Genomic DNA, 23,813 nt, shown 5'->3' with positions numbered 1-23,813 from the left:
TGTCAACTTGGGTGGACAAACCTCTTGGGGGGGACTTGGAATTGGGGAAATAGAACCATGAGCAGGAGAAAGATGAACTGGACTAAAGGACACATCAAGTTCTTCGGGAGTAATATCCAAAATGGCTGCCAGATCCTTCTTCTTCTTCCTGTTCCTTGCCTTTGTCTTCTTCCATTCCTCACGAAGCTTTGCTCTCTTATGTTTTGGGAGGCTGGTTATATTTCGTGGTCTAATTTCTCCTTTAGCTTTCTTTTCTTGATATCTGTTGATGGAACAGAGATAGCTGTTACATGTTTTCTATACAATTGTACGTCTTAGAGAATGTTTCACCAACTCAATTTTCCTATTATAAACTTATTTACTTTCTCCTTTGCTCCCTAAGGATCTCCTCATGCCTGGCTTCATCCTGTGCTAACCTTTCCCGGTACCTCCTTTTCCTTTCTTTGCTCATGCCTAAAAACTGACAAAAATCACTTGAAAAACAATGATCAGTGACTGTTAACATACACATACAACAAACAAATGAAGACAGATATATATTTATGTTTAATATATATGCATAATATAGGTATATTTAATATAACTATAATATTTGTTTAATATATATATATAGAGACAGAGATATTTATGTTTAATATTGCAAACATAACAGACGAGAATCTAGCTAGACATCTGACTTAATTATGTCACACTACAGGACTCTTTAACCTTTGCAGCCATTTTGAGTAAGAATTGCTATACAAGACTGACCTTGGGCATTACAGTAACTGAATAAGTTCATTGTTTTAAACCTGAATATGATTCTTTTTTAAAAAATGTTTTTCTTTTTTCTCGAACTAGATCAGTCACACCACAGGACTATCAAAAATGGATACGTTAAAGGAAAATTCCGTTTTTTAGCACTTTAAGGCCCTTTTCTGGTTTGTTTTGGATGAACTAGAGTGGTGGACACCGAAATTTTGACGATTGGTCCTGTCTCGACTTTTCTGACTCGTTTTGAATTGCCTTTGACTTCTCAGTGTGGCTGGCAATGGGCATACTGTAAAACATGTCCTAAAACAACCCTTAACGTTCGTTTTCAAAACTGTGCAACTCACCGAGTGGTTAGTGGTGTTCGTTGACTATTAAAATCAAATATATCGGTGCAATGTATCAAATGTATCAAATATATCCGCTCAATATTTGAGCCTGAAGCATAGATGGTGGCGCAGTAATATCAACGTGCAATGAGTCTTCCAACAGAAATCAATGGGATTTTACAAAATGGCAAATAAAAGACGACAGAAACTGTATTTCGCTACGCTACTTGTTTTGGAACATCAACGAACACCACTAACCAAAACCTGAATTTTCCTTTAATGGTTTGACAGAAATAATGAAATTTATCAAATTAATAAGAGATTAATACTCACCTTTTAAACTTCTTAGCACATCCAAACATCTGGGGGACTTCCTGGTAGGGGGCTTGACTAAAGGACCCCTATGGCTGTCCATGTAACTGCCAGTACAAAAATATTATATCCCTATGTCACACCGCAGGACAGCATTTGTGTTTCAAAACTAAATGTACTGTAAATTAGCCTAGAAATCTAGATGCACCCTAGCGGCGGCAAATTCATTTGCTCAGCCTGTACGTCTAGTAGCAAACCATAGGGATTTCTATTGGCTAACACCGTGGATGTTATCCAATCACAGCGCTCTATTTTGTTAGAGAGTCTTAAGGCGGGCTTAACAGGATAACGACAGTCCTGCGACGGTGAACAACAAGGAAGGTGGCTATGGCGAACGAAGAGCGGTTGTTTGAATCGGCGTTGGCGTCAACTTTGGAGGAGTTGGACTTGTGCAACACAATGCACTTAAGTCATTCCTTTCGAAGAAGGATGTATTTGCCGTTTTGCCAACCGGATACGGATATGGTCATAGCGCTGGCCTATTGCATGCCTAGGCAGTTTGAAAGACAATTCTCTGCCCGCCCCTTGGATTAAGCGAGGTGAATGGCTCGATTCCAGACTATACATTTCAATGATATAGGATGGCCCACCAGGCTAACTGTAAATATTATCTTAGTACTTTTTAGCATTTTTAAAACTTAAATTAACTAAGTAAATACATACAAAATAATGCCAAGGCATTTATTAGCTGCTCCAAACATATCTACTTTATTTTACTAATATTTACATTTGATGAGTCATCAATGTTACAGTCACACAGCAGGACATTTTGCTATTCACCTTAAAATATGAAAAACACCAAATACATTTTACGTACAAAAATAATCATGTTGAAATAAAATGATGTTCAGTGCCCCACTGGCATGTGTTGTTTTAGTTGAGAAATGCAGTTCAGTTCAGCTTTAGATAGATAGATAGATAGATAAATACTTTATTGATCCCCAAGGGGAAATTCAGGGGGTCTCAGTAGCATACAGACATCACACACAACATGCACTTACAGCAAATGGTAAATATAAGTATAAGTATAAACATATAACCAAACACCACTGTACAATAGAGACAGTAGGAGATAAGAAAAGCTAACAAAACTAAAAATACTATATAAATTAAATGTAAAGGAAACAGTGTGCTTAAGGGTGGTCAAGTATGAGACGCTTGTAATGACAGGGCCTGTAGTTCTGTGTGCAAAGTGAGGTGCTCAAGAGAGTGAGTATCCTGGTGAAGGTGCAAAGTAGTCCAACAGTAGTTCTGTGTGTATGGTAAGGTGCTCAAGAGAGTGAGAGTGAAGGTGCCAAAAAAGTAGTCCAACAGGAGTCCCTTAGTTATGTGTGCATGGTAAGGTGCTCAAGAGAGTAAGTGTCCTGGTGAAGGTGCAAAAAGTAGTCCAACAATAGTCCTTAAGTTAAGTGTGCACGGTAAGGTGCTCGGAGAGTGAGTGTCATGGTGAAGGTGCAACAAGTAGTCCAGCATTAGTCCAACAGTGCAATAATAAGGTCTAGAGACCAGCATAAATAATATGGACAAATAGGAGAGCAAAGTATAATATAATGTAGACAAGGTAATATAAAAAACTATAAAAACTACGTCAGTGCAGAAACAGGTTGAGGTAATAGGGTTACAGCCATTCAGTATTATTGTAGCAGAAGCCATTGATCATGTGTGCTAATATAGCATGAAAAACATGAAAAACAGTGTAGCAGGAAAGCGGTAGTAAAAACATTAGGCTGTGGTAAAACAGTAGTAAAGCAGTAGTGGGTAGTCAGTACTCAAACATGGAGAGGGTGGAGAGGCGGACAGACTAAGCAGAGAAGTCTATCTCTCCTCTTCCCTTTAGTGATGCATTGAACAGTTCAATGGCCCTGGGGACAAATGACTTCCTCAGTCTGTCTGTTGCGCAAGTCAGTGATCGAAATCTCCAGCTGATCAAGCTCTTTTGCTTTTTAATAGTGCTGTAGAGTGGGTGGCATTCATTGTCCAAGATGTTGATCAGTTTGTTCAGGGTCCTTTTGTCAGATATTGAAGTGATGCACTCCAGTTCAGCTCCCACTACAGAGCCAGCCTTCCTTAACAGCCTGTCAAGTCGCCCAGCATCCTTCTTCTTTGTACTTCCTCCCCAGCATACCACTGCATAGAAGAGGACGCTGGCCACAACAGACTGATAGAACATCCTGAGGAGCTTGCTGCACACATTGAAGGACCGCAGCCTCCTCAGGAAGTACAGCCTGCTCTGCCCTTTCTTGTAGAGTGCGTCAGTGTTGGCTGACCAGTCCAGTTTATTGTCCAGGTGGAGACCCAGATACTTGTAGGTGCTTACCGCCTCCACATTGACCCCATCAATGGAGACTGGTAGCAGAGCGGGCTTAGACCTGCGGAAATCCACCACCATCTCCTTGGTCTTTGAAGTGTTGAGTTGAAGGTGATTGAGTTTGCACCATTGCACAAAGTCCTCCACCAGGCTCCTGTACTCCTCCTCTTGCTCGTCCCTGATACACCCCACAATTGCAGTATCGTCAGAAAACTTCTGCATGTGGCATGACTCGGTGTTGTAGCAGAAGTCAGATGCTATGCTTTACACTTAATTACGGAAAAAACAGGCGTTACGTCATCTGCCCATAGACATACGGTACCTCCAGACCGTTGCGCTCCTCAGACGAACGACGTCTAGCTCTACCACCGGTACGCTCAGGCCAATCCAAACATTTCTTATCTGTTGTTCCTCGTTGGTGGAACACACTGCCAGTTCCTACAAGGGCAGGGACATCCCTCTCCATTTTCAAAAAACTTCTGAAGACCCAGCTCTTCAGAGAACATCTCCTCTCATAGCACCACTTACAACAAATCTTGCTGATCCTAGCACTCACCAGCCGTCTTGAACTGACACTCAACTGTTTAAAAACAGCACTCACTGATGCACTTATTCTTACTGTACTCTACCGTTTTTAAATTGTCCTAAATTTGTTGAGAGAATTGCTTTAAAACTTAAACTATTCACCATGTTGTTAGTCGCTTTGGTTAAAAATGCGTCAGCTAAATGTAATGTAATGTAATATATACTTTATATATATATATATATATATATATATATATATATATATATATATATATATATATATGCATGGTGTCGCGCTGCCTCCCCTCGTTCAGTCGTGTGTGGGCGTTTTGTTTAAAATGTCAGTTACCAGCTCATACTCAGTTCGTTTTAACTTAAGTGTTTTTCCACAAATGGACCACAATTTTAGGCATGTACTTAACAGTATACAACACATTAATAGCCTATACAAACTATGCAAGCCATTTCGAAATCTTGTTTTATTTAAACTACTCAATGCAATCTCAAATCCTCACCAGAAACACAAACAGTCAATATATTCCTCCAAATCCTAGTTTTGTTTGTTTTATGGGGGTCATTCCACGTCAATTCAACCAGGGCCCACACACTTAGGTCTCAAAAAAATCTGAAAAAATTACCAGGTGTACCTATGTTACCCAGGAGACACACTGTAAAATTACTTTTATGTGAGATCAATACTTTACAAGATACAGCCAGTTTTACGGGGGGAGGGGGTGTTGATTTTGTTCAGCCTCTTTTTTTTCCCCTCAAAGTTCACAAGCCCGTAGCGCAAGAACTAAACCATGTAGGAGGCTCACATTTTGCATGCTGGTACGTAAATAGGAATAGTATGTGGCAAAATTGTCACGTTTGGTCTGGATGACCCTGTATGGTCATAGCTGTCCCTCAAAGTTGAGCCCATTGTTTTTGGCTGGGCTCTGTTTAGGCCTTCAGAAGACATATTTGTACTTAACATAGGCTCTTGATTTATTTTCCTTACTGAGATAAGTAGAAACACTCTCACAAAAAGCAATGAACAGAAAATAAATCCCTTCAGGGTCTGAACAGCAGACCTCACAAGTCTGAAAAACAATTTTGGTTATCATTTTCAGAGCACCCAAACACCTTCGAGGAATATGCAAAGATTTTTTAAAATATTTTTTTCTTTATTCTCCACGATCCCTTCTTTTTAAAGACACCAATTTGACTTGTCTTATGCAAATCTTTCTTTTTTACTTTCCACCCTGAACATGGGCAAAATGCACCATTGAGATCAATATGTTTTGTATAGAGCTACCACAGGTTACTCTATACTACCACAGGTGGCACTGTACACAGTAGCCTACTGAAGATCGCTGAAGGTCCAAGGCTAAAGCAGCCCTAATTAAAGTGTCGAAGTTTTTTTCGGAACAGATAATGCTCTTGTAAAGGCTACTAAGCGAGACTAGTGTTATGTTGCGCATAAAGCATAAAGTGGGTTTACATTTGACAGGTGTTGTAGGAACTCTACGTTTTTCGTTTTAAACTGGAAATGCAAAGCAACAAAGGCGATTACCAAAAACATCTACCTGCTTGCCTAATATGAATGCACCTCGGCTCGGTCGGAAGATACTTTCGCTTTAGGCTAAACTATCACTTGCTCAATTCGCAAGGATAATTCGCAAGATTTAGAGTTGGATTGTTTGGATACTAGACCTACACACAAGTAGACATGCTTTTTAGTCGCGTAGACTACAACTACCAAGTTGAAATCAAAGTAGCTTACATCGATTCCCCTCTCGCAGAAGTATAGCCTACACAGGCACGATTCCCCTCTCACAGAAGTATAGCCTACACAGGCACTTCAAACAAACAAGCAAGCGATTCACAGGGAGGCTACACCGGGCGCATAATTGAAGCGCTCCGTTGGCAACGTGCAAACATAGTTTAGAAGACTGGTCTACATGCTGCGATCACATCTGGTGTAGCCAGTTGCACTGATCACAGTGGAAAGTAAATGGTAAAAAAGGTAAAAAAAGTTTTTTTCCTATGCCCATGAACGCACCGGTATTCCCACATGTAGTGACGTGATGATGATGTTTTCACTGACACATGAACGCACCGTTATTCCCACATGTAGTGACGTGATGATGATGTTTTCACTGACACATGAACGCACCGTTATTCCCACATGTAGTGACGTGAATGATGATGTTTTCCCCATGCCCATGAACGCACCTCTTATTCCCACATGTAGTGACGTGAATGATGATGTTTTCCCCATGCCCATGAACGCACCGTTATTCCCACATGTAGTGACGTGATGATGATGTTTACCCCATGCCCATGAGCGCACCTCTTATTCCCACATGTAGTGACGTGATGATGTATTCCCCATGCCCATGAACGCACCTCTTATTCCCACATGTAGTGACGTGATGATGATGTTTTCCCCATGCCCATGAACGCACCGTTACCCTCTTACAGATCCTGTGATGTCATCTCCTGTGCAGCCGCACCTAGCTCCATATCCGCTCTCTGATTGGATGGGGCACAGTTTAGTCACGCCCTGCAGCAGTGTCAGCTCCGCCCCTCGACATCTAGACTCCTCCTTCTGCTCGGAGTTCAGTCCCCTGCCCCCCTCCCCCCTCCCCACGGACACACACACACACACACCCCGGAGCCTGGACGAGATGCTGCAACACACACAGGACCTACCTCTGCCCCTCAAACTACAGCAGGTACACACACACACATGCATGCGCACATACACACACATTTTAACCATTTATTTATGTCCACATAAAGAAAATGGTACAGGGACACACATATTAAGAATGCAGTACAATACCCATGCAAACCTATGGACCAGTAGCATGCACCAGGTCTTCACAATGTCACTTAACTTATGTGATATATAACTTAACAAGCACAATACTCAGTTCTTAAGGGTATAAGTAGCAACGTCTCCGCCATATGTGGCGGCTGCCAATAATAGCAGAGATGGCACAGTACTTTGCAAACTGTTTAGCCCTCCCTTTGGCCATCCCAAGTAGTTGCAGCCCTCTTACAACCAGCCTGTGTACGTGTCCTAGGCTACCAAATATGAATACGAGTAGTCTGCACCTATAGCCTAGCTCTGAGATAGGGGTGAACGATTTTGGGAAAAAATCTAATTGCGATTTTTCTCACCAATATTGCGATTGCGATGCAATATGCGATTATTTTTAAGCTCTTTATCTTCTGTCTTATTCAACAAAGACAAGCAATATATTATTCTATAGTATGACCAACACAAAATTAGATAAGTTAAACATAAACTGTTCTTTCCTGGAGCCCAGGCCTATGTTATGATGGCATTAGGTCATTGAATAAGATTGATGAATGAAATATTTTTTATTTAACTATTTTAATCACATTAGTAGACCTGTCCTATATTTGTTGAACTTCCAGCCTTGTAAACATTTAATGATTCGATACGTTTCTATTTTGTTTCTATTTCATGTAGATATGATCTTCTTTCGTTAGCTAACAAATAGGTCTACATGTAGTGGCACTGACACGGCTTCTCCTTGTCCTGTGCTCTCCATACACGCGCGCGCACACACACACACACACACACACACACACAGACCCGCTCCTCTCCTCTGTAGGCTACTTGCACGTGAATCGGAACAAACTACTGTAGATTGTTGTAGCCAAATAAATGCGGCCGAATGACCGTTCGGCTCGGTGTTAACTAAAGGTTAGCATCATCAACACCGCAGCGCAATACGCATGCATGCAAATTAACTAGTTTGTTCATATCACAACAAAGCCAATCGCGGAGACAAAACTCTTTAAACAGGCAAAGTTATCAGCAGTTAGCAGCATGTATGTAGCCTAGAGCCTTAGCTGGTAAGCTAATGTTAGAACAGCTGGGTTTTTGGTGGTTAGCTGTGTCAACTACTTGAGAATAACATTATGCATCAATTCATTACCTGTGATGAAATGTTTGTGCCGCAAATGCAAATGCCCCCACTGTCACTGTACTCCAGTAAAAAAAGTCCCCAGTGCACAGATGACTAAACAGTCGTGGAGTTTTAATCGTCAGCTGGACAAGTGAACGAAGTTACCAGCCAGAGTAGCAGCACAGGGTATTTATGAACTAGAACCAGGGGCATGGCAGGTTCGAACAAAAGGTAATGAAGAGGTTTATTTTTAACCAAAGTAGCTCTAGTGATCAGATCTTGACACTGTTAGCTGGTCCTCTTGTTTACATTTTTTGCTTCTTCAGTGGTCGGTAGGGGTGGGCGATATATATCGTCTGCGATAATATCGTGATTGTTGTGTTAACGATGTGCAAATTCACATTATCGAGTATTCAAATTACTCCGAAAAAAACACTTCAAAACACGCATTTAAACTCCACACATTCAGAGGTGCGTGCAGCTGCCCTTGTCTGCAGCAGGGCAAGTCACATGATCGCTGTAGTGGGCCTATACGTCATCCCTCTCACAGGCATGGTCACCGCATGGCCGCAAGTTACATGTAAACACTGGTTAGCGAACGTGGTTAGGCTAAACATTTGAGAGAAGGAGATAACATGCAGACACCCACAGCCTCGCAATCTACTTCGGATGACTTAGTTGCTAAACGTGGCTCAACCTCACTTGCATGGAAGTGGTTTGGTTTTGAGAAAACTGATGTTGCTCAAAAGACGGCACTCTGCAAAGTGTGTAGGAAACATGTTGCTGTTAAAAGCAGCTCGACGACCAACTTGTTTCACCACCTGCGGACCAACCATAGCAAGGAATACCAAGAGTATGAAAAGCTTCGAGACTCCGCTGCCCAAGAAAAGCCAACATCGGCTAAGGTACCCGCTGCACAACACAGTCAGCAAACTTTAGTGGAGTCGTTTAGCAGAAAGGTGCCTTACGAAAAGAAAAGCAACAGGTGGTAAGACATTTGACTTCCCAGATGACCATACAGGCGACATCATTGCTGAAGGTCTAAAGGATGCCCTCGCATCATGGTCGCTGAGTGAAGATCGTATGGTTTGCATGACCACAGACAGCGGTGCAAACGTTGTCAGTGCACTCCGAGTTAACAGCTGGACGAGGCTACCTTGTTTTGGGCACAGACTCCATATTGCCATTGGTAAGTGGCCTACTTTGATTGCTTCTATGAAATGCAGTTGATGTTGAAAGTTATTTTGTTGTTTGTACCTTAATGACAAATAAAGGAACAAAAATAGGCAAAGCTTGTACACTAGGTTGAAATTGACAATTGAACAAATACTAGGCCTACATGAAATTAACAGTAATTAAACTGTAATAGACAAAATCATAACTGCAATAAACAAATGCATACAAATTTAGGGTAAAGATCACATCATTAAACTGTGAAAATGTCTCACAATAAATGTTGTTCTGTATTTAATGTTTTCCAGAGAGGAGCATGAGGGATCCTAGAGTAGACAGAGCTATTGGAGTTTGCAAGAAGGTCGTTGGAGCTTTTCCCCATAGCTGGAAAATGAGTAGAGCACTTAGTGCTGCCCAAGATCAGCTGAAGCTCCCAGACCATAAACTCATCACAGAATCGCCAACAAGATGGGGCTCAAGACAGCGCATGATAGAGAGATTTATTGAGCAAGAAAAGGCCATTCGTCATGTGCTGGGTGCAGACAAAAAGCGCAGGCATCTTATTCCAACATGGCAAGATGTTGATGTGCTGGAATCAGTGAGCAAAGCGCTTAGTCCTCTGTTAGAGTTTACAGATGCTCTTTCAGGTGAGCAACTTGTTACAGTGTCCTACTTAAAACCTGTCTTGGCATTGTTCAACTCTGAGGTCCTGGCAGTGAAATCTGATGACACAGATCTAACCAAACACATAAAAACAACCATCCTGGAGTACCTGAACACCAAGTACAAAGAAGACTGTGTGGATGACCCGTTAAGTTTGACATCCACACTTGACCCCCGCTTCAAAAACCGGTACAATGATGATGACCAGATTAAAGCCATTACGTCAACAATAACCACTGAGCTCATGGCTATGACGGTGGAAGACAGCCCTACCTCAGGCCCCTCAACTGCTGCAGCTTTGACTACAGCTGCAGAAGGTGGAGCAAGTGGTGGTGGTGATGACACCAGGGAGGCAGCAAAAAAGACTAAAAAGTCTTTTGGGAGTTACTTTAAAAAACACAAAGTCGGAGGAGAGGAGTCACTGGCCTCTGCCATTGAAAAGGAGCTCAAGAGCTACTTAATGATACCTGAGGTGGACAGTGACGTTAATCCACTTGATTGGTGGAAATCACAGGAGGTCAATTTCCCCAGACTGGGGAAACTTGCTAGAAAATATCTCTGCATCCCTGCCTCAAGCAGCCCTTCAGAAAGGGCATTTAGCACTGGTGGAAATGTTGTAACATGTCACCGGGCTGCACTTAAACCTGACACTGTGAACAGACTGGTGTTCTTGGCTCACAATTTCAAGTAATCTACATGTGAGCAGTGAGCAGTTGGCCTATAATGTTCTATAATGTTCTATTATCTATAAAGTTCTAGCATCTGTCCATGCCAGTGTGTGCTGTAATAAGTGTGACAATGTTTTATTTGTCTGTAAATTGTGGACCTTGTTTATTGACTCTGCTTGCTTTTGACTCTAATTGCTTTTGACTCTAATAATCTGATTTGGAAGTGCACCTTTTGGGCAGATTTTCCTTTGTATTTTTGTGTAATCTACTGGGCAGTACTTGAAGTTAGGTATTTGTTCAATAAGGCCATAGGTTGTAAGACAATAAGGCCGTAAGGACACATGGTTGTGTGCAATATGTTACAGATCAAAGCACTTTGTTTACAAATGCTATTTGTTCATTATTATTATTATTATTTCATCTTGCTTGTATGCTGCACAATTTACATTACAGCAGAGGTGTACAACTGAATGTTTACTCAGAGTTCAATGCTCTTACACTAGTTCAACTAGTATTTTGTATGTCTTTGAATTGTTTTTACTTGAAAACTTACATGTTAAGAATGTTACATAAATAAGAACTGTTTTCATTCAACATTGTGCCCATTATTATCATCAGTGATTAAGTAACTCAGACTTTTAAAAACAAATTTTTAATGGATATCGTCTAATTATCGTTATCGTTAAAATCGGCAAAAATATCGAGATATTATTTTTTGTCCATATCGCCCACCCCTAGTGGTCAGTGTTAAGAGTCGGTGGCACATCGTCAAGCGCAAGTATAAATGCGTTTTGTTGACGTCACATATTACGAATCGCAGCCTTTGCGTTTTGAAAATCGCGTTTCATCATATCGCGATATTATCGCAAATGCAATAAATCGTTCAGCCCTACTCTGAGATGGTGTTTAGGAGTGGTTGGTATTTAACTACCTTGGTGTAGAAAGCCTCCTCCATGCTAGAATCAAAGGTGCAGCCTATCTCCAAAATGAACACCTCACTGAACTCCTCATTGATAATAACAACATCTGGTGTATTGGCAACCAGGTGTGAGAAAGTATTAGAGTTACTATTGCAGTGCTGAAACATGGATGGTTTTACCTGGGAATGTTTGTACATTCTTACTGAGGGTGGAAAATGGTTTGATATGTCTTTCACTATGAGGTCTACTATTCTGTCATGGCGTGCTATGTACATTCCTTTGTAGGCATGGCAGCCATTTAGGATGTGTGACAGTGTTTCAGTGATATGTTCTGAGGTGTGATGCAAGCAATGAGGAACCTGAGTTGTGGGAAACCAGATGGAGAGGTTGAGTCTAGTAGGGAGGACTTGTAATCTGCCTTTAACTGTAAATGTGAAAATGTCCTCATTGAGTGCAGTGTTCTTGAGGAATGAGTGGGACACAGAATTGTCAGCAAAGGGAAGACATGCAAGTTTTCCCTGAAGTTTCAGTCCAGTCCAGTGTTGTTGTTGTTGATGTTGGTGTAAGTCCATAAGAGTTCGCCGGCCACCTGCAGATGTAAGCAGATGGCTTTGACCACCCTATGTAGCTGTTGCTTTGACGGCAGTGAGACCATCACAGTCCCAGAGTCAGACCGCACCCACTCCAGTGACACTCCTGTTCGGGTGCAAAGGTCATTCAGATCTGGCCAGTCTGACCAGACCCCAAAACCAGCAGAGTGTATCAAGTTTTCCGCTGTTTTTCCTTTTGAATCCACACACACACACACACACACAGGACCTACCTCTGCCCCTCAAACTACAGCAGGTACACATACACACTCACACACGCAAAGCAGGACCTGGCTCTGCCCCTAAAATTTCAGCAGGCACACACACACACAAAGCACCTCACGCACACACACACACACACACACACGAATACCTCACGCACACACACACACACGAATACCTCACGCACACACACACACACGAATACCTCACGCACACACACACACACACATGAATACCTCACGCACACACACATGAATACCTCACGCACACACACACGAATACCTCACGCACACACACACACACACAAATACCTCACTCACACACACAGTCACTCAATAACACAAGTAGGTCAATGGTGCTGAAGTGTGTATCAGTGTGTCCAAGTTGGAATCTTCCATTTGTGTTAAAACGGTGGTGTGTATCAGTGTGTCCAAGTTGGAATCTTACATTTGTGTTAAAACGGTGGTGTGTATCAGTGTGTCCAAGTTGGAATCTTACATTTGTGTTAAAACGGTGGTGTGTATCAGTGTGTCCAAGTTGGAATCTTCCATTTGTGTTAAAACTGTGGTGTGTATCAGTGTGTCCAAGTTGGAATCTTCCATTTGTGTTAAAACGGTGGTGTGTATCAGTGTGTCCAAGTTGGAATCTTCCATTTGTGTTAAAACGGTGGTGTGTGTGGCGTGTCCAAGTTGGAATCTTCCATTTGTGTTAAAACGGTGGTGTGTATCAGTGTGTCCAAGTTGGAATCTTCCATTTGTGTTAAAACGGTGGTGTGTGTGGCGTGTCCAAGTTGGAATCTTCCATTTGTGTTAAAACGGTGGTGTGTGTGGCGTGTCCAAGTTGGAATCTTCCATTTGTGTTAAAACGGTGGTGTGTATCAGTGTGTCCAAGTTGGAATCTTCCATTTGTGTTAAAACGGTGGTGTGTGTGGCGTGTCCAAGTTGGAATCTTCCATTTGTGTTAAAACGGTGGTGTGTATCAGTGTGTCCAAGTTGGAATCTTCCATTTGTGTTAAAACGGTGGTGTGTATCAGTGTGTCCAAGTTGGAATCTTCCATTTGTGTTAAAACGGTGGTGTGTATCAGTGTGTCCAAGTTGGAATCTTCCATTTGTGTTAAAACGGTGGTGTGTGTCCAAGTTGGAATCTTCCATTTGTGTTAAAACGGTGGTGTGTATCAGTGTGTCCAAGTTGGAATCTTCCATTTGTGTTAAAACGGTGGTGTGTATCAGTGTGTCCAAGTTGGAATCTTCCATTTGTGTTAAAACGGTGGTGTGTGTCCAAGTTGGAATCTTCCATTTGTGTTAAAACGGTGGTGTGTATCAGTGTGTCCAAGTTGGAATCTTCCATTTGTGTTAAAACGGTGGTGTGTATCAGTGTGTTAAAACGGTGGTGTGTATCAGTGTGTCCAAGTTGGAATCTTCCATTTGTGTTAAAACGGTGGTGTGTATCAGTGTGTCCAAGTTGGAATCTTCCATTTGTGTTAAAACGGTGGTGTGTATCAGTGTGTCCAAGTTGGAATCTTCCATTTGTGTTAAAACGGTGGTGTGTATCAGTGTGTCCAAGTTGGAATCTTCCATTTGTGTTAAAACGGTGGTGTGTATCAGTGTGTTAAAACGGTGGTGTGTATCAGTGTGTCCAAGTTGGAATCTTCCATTTGTGTTAAAACGGTGGTGTGTATCAGTGTGTCCAAGTTGGAATCTTCCATTTGTGTTAAAACGGTGGTGTGTATCAGTGTGTTAAAACGGTGGTGTGTATCAGTGTGTCCAAGTTGGAATCTTCCATTTGTGTTAAAACGGTGGTGTGTATCAGTGTGTCCAAGTTGGAATCTTCCATTTGTGTTAAAACGGTGGTGTGTATCAGTGTGTCCAAGTTGGAATCTTCCATTTGTGTTAAAACGGTGGTGTGTATCAGTGTGTCCAAGTTGGAATCTTCCATTTGTGTTAAAACGGTGGTGTGTATCAGTGTGTTAAAACGGTGGTGTGTATCAGTGTGTAAAACGGTGGTGTGTATCAGTGTGTAAAACGGTGGTGTGTATCAGTGTGTAAAACGGTGGTGTGTATCAGTGTGTAAAACGGTGGTGTGTATCAGTGTGTAAAACGGTGGTGTGTATCAGTGTGTTAAAACGGTGGTGTGTATCAGTGTGTTAAAACGGTGGTGTGTATCAGTGTGTAAAACGGTGGTGTGTATCAGTGTGTTAAAACGGTGGTGTGTGTGTGTGTGTTAAAACGGTGGTGTGTGTGTGTGTGTGGCGTGTCTTTATGTTTGTGTGTATGTTATGCATGTGTGTGTGTCTGCATTGGTGCGTGTATGTGGTGTTTGTGTGTGTGTGCGTGTATGTGGTGTTTGTGTGTGTGTGCGTGCATGCATGGTGTGTGTGTGCGTGCATGCATGGTGTGTGTCTGCATTGGTGCGTGTATGTGGTGTTTGTGTGTGTGTGCGTGCATGCATGGTGTGTGTGTGCATGTGTGCGTGTTGTGTGTGTGCGTGCGTGTTGTGTATGTGCGTGCGTGCGTGCGTGCGTGTTGTGTGTTGTGTGTGTGTGTGGGCGTGTGTGTGTGTGTGTGTGTGTGCATGCATGGTGTGTGTGTTTGTGTGTGTGCATGCATGGTGTGTGTGTGGGCGTGCGTGCGTGTGTGTGTGTGTGTGTGGGCGGGCGTGTGTGTGTGTTGTGTGTGTGTGTGTGTGTGTGTGTGTTGTGTGTGTGTGTGTGTGTGTTGTGTGTGTGTGTGTGTGTGGGCGTGTGTGTGTGTGTGTGTGTGTGCATGCATGGTGTGTGTGTTTGTGTGTGTGCATGCATGGTGTGTGTGTGGGCGTGCGTGCGTGTGTGTGTGTGTGTGTGGGCGGGCGTGTGTGTGTGTTGTGTGTGTGTGTGTGTGTGTGTGTGTTGTGTGTGTGTGTGTGTGTGTTGTGTGTGTGTGTGTGTGTGGGCGTGTTGTGTGTGTGTGTGTGTTGTAACCCAGCTCAAGCAGTGGCAGCAGCACATGCAGGAACAGCTGAAGGCCCATCAGAAGGATCAGCAAAGACTTCTGGGAATGGAGCTGACAGGTTAGTGACAAACATACGCACACATACACATACACACACACACACACATTCTGACTGACAACCTCAATGATTGAACATTATTTTTTACAAGCTTAATAGCATAGGTCACATCCCACCTGTGAGCTAAACTTTAACAGGTATCTTTGATGTCAATACATTGTAGGTGTGTAGGTCTAATTGAGTTCCTGTCACTTTAAGATGTTTGTGAGGGAGGAAGGCTTAATGTGTGGATGCAATTCATAATGTTTTCTATGTAGTTAGTTAAAATAAAGGTTCATACTACTTCTCCTTGGGCCCTTTTGAGTCTTGGAAAACACTTTTCCATTTACATCGGGATTTTGCAAACATTCAGTCTGAGTCAATAAAATGAGCCCTGCATGAGTACCCTACTAGAAACTGACAAGCAGCTGTAAGTAAGCATGCTAAGCTCGACATCCAAACAGTATTCTAACGTTAGCTTAGAGATACGGCTTGATTGCATAACTTAACTTAGTTTAGTTTCCCCAATTTACTATGTTGTGATAAGACCTTAGCAAAGTTAACTTGAATGCAGCAGATTTGAACAAATTTGCGCAGCATGGTCACGATGCTAAGCGGATTTAATACCAATTTAGCCAGTCGTCTTCTGTGCAATGTTTCTATGTGCCAACAACAATCTTTCAACAGTTGTTATTGTTTTGTTAAATGTGCATGCAGAGTAGGGCTGCACGATATTAGGAAAACATGCGATATGCGATAACATCATTGAGTCCTGCGATAACGATATAACTTGCAATATTTAAATATTTAATGTTCTTAATGTCTGCACCAATTCGAAATCACAATGGTTAGAGAATGTTCAATATGTTCAATTTCCCTAACGGAATGCATGTCTTCGCCAAAAATGACAAATTATGATGTTATATTAATAATGCAAATGAACGGCAAACTCTAAAATATATCCTGAAGTGAGATGTTATTATCATTGAGACAACAGGGGTATACAAAAAATTCTGATTGTAGCTTACAGCAGCCGACTATTTAGGTTAAATTTATAACGTTGTGGACGGCCACCAAGCGTCTTCTGCCCCATGGCTGCGCGCGCATCTAGTTTTGTTGGTAAACGGGAAACCCGTGTATAATTACAGAAATAAATGTATAATTTTCTACATAAATTTTTTAAATATTATGTAGCCTAGGATATATATGGCCTGATGAAAGTGGACAGCTAAGAGACCTGACTAGGCTATCGAAGTTGTGTGGAAGATCTGCTCCAAGAAAATCCTCCTAAAAGACGGATAGACAGCCAATCTGAACACTTGTGCACCAACCAGCGGAATATTCCACCTTCGCTGGGCCTAGCAAAAAAGCTACTTAAGCTATATCGCGGCGGTCACTCATCTGAAATTTTAAGTAGCCCAGTCTGTAACCTTATATGCTGCGCATCCCACGTTATTAGGCTACCGGCATGCCGACTACGAGGGCAGCGGAAGGTGAAAGTAAGGGGCTGCGATCGCACAGTCCAGGCTAAGAAGTAGGCTAAACAACTTTTACAAATAACGAATCCTGATTACCTCTCTGCTGCTGTCTGGGGCTTTTGCTAAATGCAAATCATGAAATACAAGCCTTACAGTGAAGGGCAGATATCTTCTGATCCTATAACGATAACGAAAGAAATTGTTTATTTTAACACGGTGGAGAAGGACGCATTTGGCGCTGTGTTTGTAACACGTCATCCTTTATAAAACCAAAATATTTTCATATAACAGAGGTGCTTTTCCTTTTAGTCACCAATTCCTCTTCACCCAAGTGTAGCCTACCTTGCTCGACTCACTATCTTCAGCCATCACGACTTAGCTCCCGCCTCAACACCTAAAACACCGCGCACCTTAACAGGTAGGGGATCGACGGGCTTCTCGGGCAGCATGACAGCATTGGTTTGGTAAAATATGTTGACATTCAGAATGTGAATACACCATAGACTGCAATGCGCACGGCACAGAAAATGTATCGAAATTTATCGAAAATTAAGTAATCTTTGCGGTATGTCCATCGCAAGCGTTGATATCGCGATAACGATAGATTTTAGATATATCGTGCAGCCCTAATGCAGAGGAGGGGTGGCGGGTCCGTTATGAGAGAGAGCGGGGGGTGGGGGGGCCAGGAGAGGCTTGAAAAGTGCAGCTCAATGAAAGGATTTGATCTCATTTAAATAGCACAACATAGAACATTACTCTGTGGTGGTCAGTGTTGATCTTGTGGCGGGCCGCCACAGATTAGTAAATGTATAGGAAACACATTCTGACTGACACGACCTCAATGCAACCTCAATACACACACATACACCCACACATACCCACACACACACACACACATTCTACATTATAGGACAGTTCTACTAACTCTGCTTACTGTTACCTCACAGATTACCCAGACTCCTCAGTGCTGAGTGGGAGGGGCTACCCAGAGTCCCCAGTGCTGAGTGGGAGGGGCCCAGTGCTGAGTGGGGGGGGCCCAGTGCTGAGTGGGAGGGGCTCTACTGCAGCTTCTTCATCGGAGACGGAAACACCCACACGCTGCTCACAGGAGCCATGGACTCTGGGTAGGCTATGCACACACACACACACACACCCACACGCTGCTCACAGGAGCCATGGACTCTGGGTAGGCTATGCACACACATACACACCCACACACGCTGCTCACAGGAGCCATGGACTCTGGGTAGGCTATGCACACACACACACACACACACACACACGCTGCTCACAGGAGCCATGGACTCTGGGTAGGCTATGCACACACACACACACACACACACACCCACACACACACACACATTTAGCAGACACTCCTCATCCAAAGTGACTTACATATGTCTATTCTGTTACAAGGGACTACAATACTATACTATATTATGCTATACTAATACTATACTAATACTATACCATATTATGCTATACTAATACTATACTAATACTATACTATATTATGCTATACTAATACTATACTAATACTATACTGGGATATGTGTCTGTGCTATACAAATTAAACTTATTTACTTACTTCTGAGATATGTGTCTGTGCTATACAAATTAAACTAACTTACTTACTTCTGGGATATGTAAATGTGCTATACAAATTAAACTAACTTACTTCTGGGATATGTATCTGCTTCCTGACTGAGTCTTTGCTTCACAAAAGCAGATACATATCCCAGAAGCTCCAGCTCCAACAGCACAACTGCCCAGCAGGACAGTCAGTCACCAGAGCCCACACAAGAGGCATCCACACAGGACAGGTATGTAACGTGTCATCAACACTGGACAGGTACACTTTGCATCATCAACACTGGACAGGTACACTTTGCATCATCAACACTAGACAGGTACACTACACATCATCAACACTAGACAGGTACACTACACATCATCAACACTGGACAGGTACACTACACATCATCAACACAGGACAGGTACACTACACATCATCAACACTGGACAGGTACACTTTGCATCATCAACACTAGACAGGTACACTACACATCATCAACACTAGACAGGTACACTACACATCATCAACACTAGACAGGTACACTACACATCATCAACACTGGACAGGTACACTACACATCATCAACACAGGACAGTTACACTATGCATCATCAACACTGGACAGATACACTACACATCATCAACACAGGACAGGTACTTCACACATCATCAACACAGGACAGGTACACTACGCACCAACACTGGACAGGTACACTACGCATCACAGTAGGGGTTAAGTCATTGAGAGACCTCAGACCCATTAGACGAGCCTCAGAGTCCAGGAAGTGACGTCAATTCCGGAAATAAGTACATAATTTACTTTACTCTTTATGGAGAATACAGCGGGAATAAATGTGTTTTCTTTTACAGTTTATATAAAAAATAGACACATTAGGTAGAAGCTTTTTATTATTATTCGTAATTCACATTTATTTATTAAATAATCGAACGCAACTGACTGTCCACGTGATCTGCCAGAGTCAGCTGGGAGGAGCTCGTGACTCACGCATAGGGACTCACAGCAGATATTGTGCGAAATTGTGGTTTATGGCTATGGTTTAGGTGTCCTTCCTATTCATTAACATGGACATGATGACTGACGAAATAAATGACTATGATGTTTAATAAACCATTATAGGCATGCATTTAGTCATCATTATATCACATCAATTAACCCTTAGAACCCTAAGCTGTTTTTAGGGCATTTTCACTACCTTTATTCATAAGGATTTATTCTGGTCATTGTAAGTGCCACACACATATATTATATATTGTTTTTTTCAGGAGAGTTTAATACATTTCATGTATTAATACTAGCATTGATTTTATTTTTATTTTTAAAGAATTAAAATATAAAAAGTGTATTATAAAAATTATTATATTTCGACATGTATCTCACCACTGCAAGCTCACAGCTCTACATGCATTTCATGTGTGTGTAGGGCAGACTGTCCTGAATCGGCCAATATAATTGCCATGTTGGAGGGATACTCTGGGGCTGAGCAATTTACAGAAATATTTGCTGTGTGATTTACGGAAATAAATGCCATTTTTTATTTAGTGATGAAAAATGACCTTTCTGCGCTCCATATCTGTGACACGAACTGATCTGACCTGACTTGACCCGAGGTTGCTTGTTAGCCTGCGTGCCTGTGTGTATGCAGTCATAATAATTTTCAACTCTTTACTGCATTGCCATGAACAAAGTAAAGGCAAAAAAGGTGTTTATTTGTTGAACAAATTGGGATGCAATGTGAGCCTTGAATTGGATGCCATGCAGGAATTTGCTAGGATCTCAAAACCGGAATATGAACATGCTTTGCCATAGAGAAACACATGATAGCATTGGATTATAAACATGCTTTGCCACAAGAACAGACAAAAACGTGGGGTAAGTCCAGCTATATGAAGTTATTATTTTGCTGTCACTTCGTCAGGTGCAAATGCAGTTGAAAACAAATGGACATGGGTGACAGTGTTCTAAAGGGTCCACATGTTAGATTTGCGTCCTCTTTTTGTTAAATTTTCACTTAGATTGTCCGTTACTATAGTTTAGATCGAAATATCACGCTGGTCACCAGGGGTGTGTTTCTCAACAGTGTCGTTGCTAACGAAGTTAGCAACTTTCTTGGTTGCAATGCAATTTCCCATAGGCAACCTACTAAGTTGCTAACTCGTTAGCAACAATGCTTTCGAGAAACGGGGTCCAGCATTGAGGGGGCTTGCCGGCGCATTCCCAACGCACTTTCGGTAAATGAAGCAACATCACAGATTACAACCATAAGAGAAATCATAAGAGAAAATATACGACTTTGGGACACTGGAATGTAAAAATTGATGCCTTACCTGTAGACAGTCTTGCTCTTCTTGAAACCAAAGATTTTCTTAGTTCTAAATAGACCGTCTCTTTCAAAACCTCGTGCTGTGTTCCAAGTAGCTGCCCGCAGATGTGCCTGACTTACAATCGGCGCGGCCAAATAAGAAAATCGGCCGATGCCGATTGATTAAAAAATAGCAAAAATCGGCTGATTAAATCGGCTGGCCGATCGATTGGTCGGTCTCTAGTGTGTGTGCAAGCCCATCATGTCTGGTTAAGGACTGAGAGCTTTATAAATGTGTGTGTGTGTGTGCAGGCCCATCGTGCCTGGTTAAGGACTGAGAGCTTTATAAATGTGTGTGTGTGTGTGTGTGTGCAGGCCCATCGTGCCTGGTTAAGGACTGAGAGCTTTATAAATGTGTGTTTGTGTGTGTGCAAGCCCATCGTGCCTGGTTAAGGACTGAGAGCTTTATAAATGTGTGTGTGTGTGTGTGTGTGCGCAGGCCCATCGTGCCTGGTTAAGGACTGAGAGCTTTATAAATGTGTGTGTGTGTGTGTGTGCGCGTGTGTGTGTGCGCAGGCCCATAAGGCCTGGTGTAGGACGGAGAGCTCACACATTTGAGGAACTTCTGGAAGAAGAGCTGAAGATGGAGCAGGAGAGGCAGAAGGGAAAGGTCTGTTCAAACACACACACACACACACACACACACACACACAAAGAAACGCACGCACACCAGGGCTGTGCGTTAACTTTCTTTGCAAGTAGCACTGGTGCTACAGAGGTTAAAAGTGTTGTAGCACCAGCCACAAATTTTGTAGCATCAATATAAAAGTAGGGCAGTTCATCAATTGTGGTTGGGATCTAGGCCTACTGCAACTGGATTGATAAAGTGAAAGCGAACATCCCGGTCAGGGGCGATTCTAGACCTAGAGCTTTGCTGGGGCACAGGCCCCCAACTCCCAATACATTAAAAAAAAGAATGTGCGCGCAATATGAAATAAATGGCTAGCCTACGGGTAGGCTACAAGCTTCAAAATCATTATTGTCACTGTCATACTATAGGACCAGCACTCTCTCCCTCAATTGTTCTAAGAACCACTAGCCAGCAACATCCAAACACATAGGCATAAGTAGGCCTATGCTCACTACATGAATTTAACAGGCTTTCCTACTAACACAAGGGAAAGCTTAGTCAAAATTGAGATATACTTCCCTCCCAGGCAAGGGTCCTATAGTCATCCTGGCAATACTGCAGTTCTTTGTATCTTAATTAGCCTACTAAAGCCTTCATATTGACTTTTGGTGATAATTTCCAAATCCTATAATCTACACAGAGTCTGTGTAGATTATTATAGGCTACATTTGCAAATGCAGCAAACTTATTTAAGTTTGCCATTAAACCCTTGATCAAATCACAGCACTTTAACATAAATGTTAATGTTACCGTTAATGAAGGCAATTATCATACCTCCCTCGTCCTCCTCATCCCTCCTCACTGTTCCTCTCCCTCTGCCTCTGTTCAGGAAGAATTTTCTGATGTCCATCTCTGAATAGTTTATCAGAAGGCTATGTTTAGTTTTACAGTAGGACAGCTTCACAAACAGTATAGGCTAATTTTACAGGACTCTCTACACTATACGTAAATCATTATTAATTGTCCGCATGTGTGCATGCAGCCTACGCATGGTGTGAGTGTGTGTGTCAGGGAGAGAGCACAAGCTGGTAAACTGTTGCTAAATTTAGGCTACAAATTTGACGCTAAGCATTAGAACACGGATGCTAATTATGTGGGCAACATTCTCTAACATCGATCAACTTGTCATATTTTCTGTCAAACAAGTTGTGAATTTGTTGTAACATTAAAACAGGGGACGACTTACTCTATGCTCAAAGTGATTCCACAATCCACAGTGTATGTGTGTGCAGTACAACGAAACACTCGGAAGAATCATGTGAATGATTTTCATTGGTTGTTGCGTTCAATCTTACCCAGCTACAGAGGTGCTATTTCCTGATTGGCTATTATGGCCCCTTTCTTTTTTTCCTTGTTTGTTTTTTATTGGCTGGTAAGTGACAGGCTCGAGTCATGACTAAAGCAGGCACGGAGATGCGCTCATGAATGCCGTTTCCAGCGAGAGCAGCGCTAGAATTTTACTGGGGCACTGGAGACTTTTACTAAGGCACGTGCCCCAGTGAATAAGGTCTAGTGACGCCCCTGATCCCGGTGGACTTTTTTCTTCAAAGTTTTAGATCTGAATGGTGTTGTTTGGATACTAAGTTGTTCGTTTTAAACTGAACTAAAAGTGCAAAGCAACAAGGCGATTGCCACAAACTTCTACCTCTGCTTGCCTAATCTGAATTCACCTCAGCCCGGTCGGAAGATATTTCCGCTTTAGGCTAAACATAGCTATCACTTGTTCGATCCGCGAGGACCATTTGCAAGGTGTTGTTTGATTTGGAGTTGGATTGTTTGGATACTAGGCCTACAAACAAGTAGACATGCTTTTTAATCCTGTAGACTGCAACTACCAAGTTGAAATCAAAGTAGCCTACATCGATTCCCCTCTCACAGAAGTAGCCTATACATACGCACTTCAAACAAATAAACAAGCGTTTCACAGGGAGCCTACACCGGGCGTGTAGCCTAACTGAAGCGCTCCGTTCACAACACGCAAAAACAGAAGACGGGTCTATTTTTTTTAACGAAGCCTATGCGCCGTTATCACATCTGGTGTAGCCAGTTGCACTGATTGCTGTAGCCTCCCTGTCAGTCTCACACGCATGCATTGTATTTCCTTAAGCAAAACTGTATCGCACCAGTGCTACGTTGGTAAATCATCCATCGCACAAACTATTTTTTTTTGTAGCATGTGCGACACACTGTACAGCCCTGCACACACAAGCAAACACACGCACGCAAACATATACACACACACATGTATACATACACGCACACACACACACACATG

The 23,813-nt window shown here is 42.3% G+C and overlaps 1 protein-coding gene across 1 annotated transcript in view; it reads left to right on the top strand.

The window, feature by feature from the left end:
• Nucleotides 1-23,813, top strand: part of cpap (centrosome assembly and centriole elongation protein) — a 98,145-nt gene that overhangs the window by 5,946 nt on the left and 68,386 nt on the right. Inside the window, exons 2-6 of the mRNA XM_076262880.1 lie at nt 6,751-7,004; nt 15,410-15,494; nt 17,899-18,075; nt 18,681-18,774; nt 21,424-21,517. Coding sequence (XP_076118995.1) covers nt 6,759-7,004; nt 15,410-15,494; nt 17,899-18,075; nt 18,681-18,774; nt 21,424-21,517 — 696 coding nt within the window. The 5' untranslated portion in view covers nt 6,751-6,758. The remainder of the gene's footprint in view (nt 1-6,750; nt 7,005-15,409; nt 15,495-17,898; nt 18,076-18,680; nt 18,775-21,423; nt 21,518-23,813) is intronic.

Source organism: Alosa pseudoharengus, unplaced genomic scaffold (assembly GCF_046254945.1).
Source record: "Alosa pseudoharengus isolate Yale_2024_CS ecotype anadromous, Long Island Sound unplaced genomic scaffold, YU_APseudo_1.1 YU_APseudo_1.1_scf_3, whole genome shotgun sequence".
Taxonomy (NCBI): domain Eukaryota; kingdom Metazoa; phylum Chordata; class Actinopteri; order Clupeiformes; family Clupeidae; genus Alosa; species Alosa pseudoharengus.
This window is presented reverse-complemented; position numbering and strand designations above follow the sequence as displayed.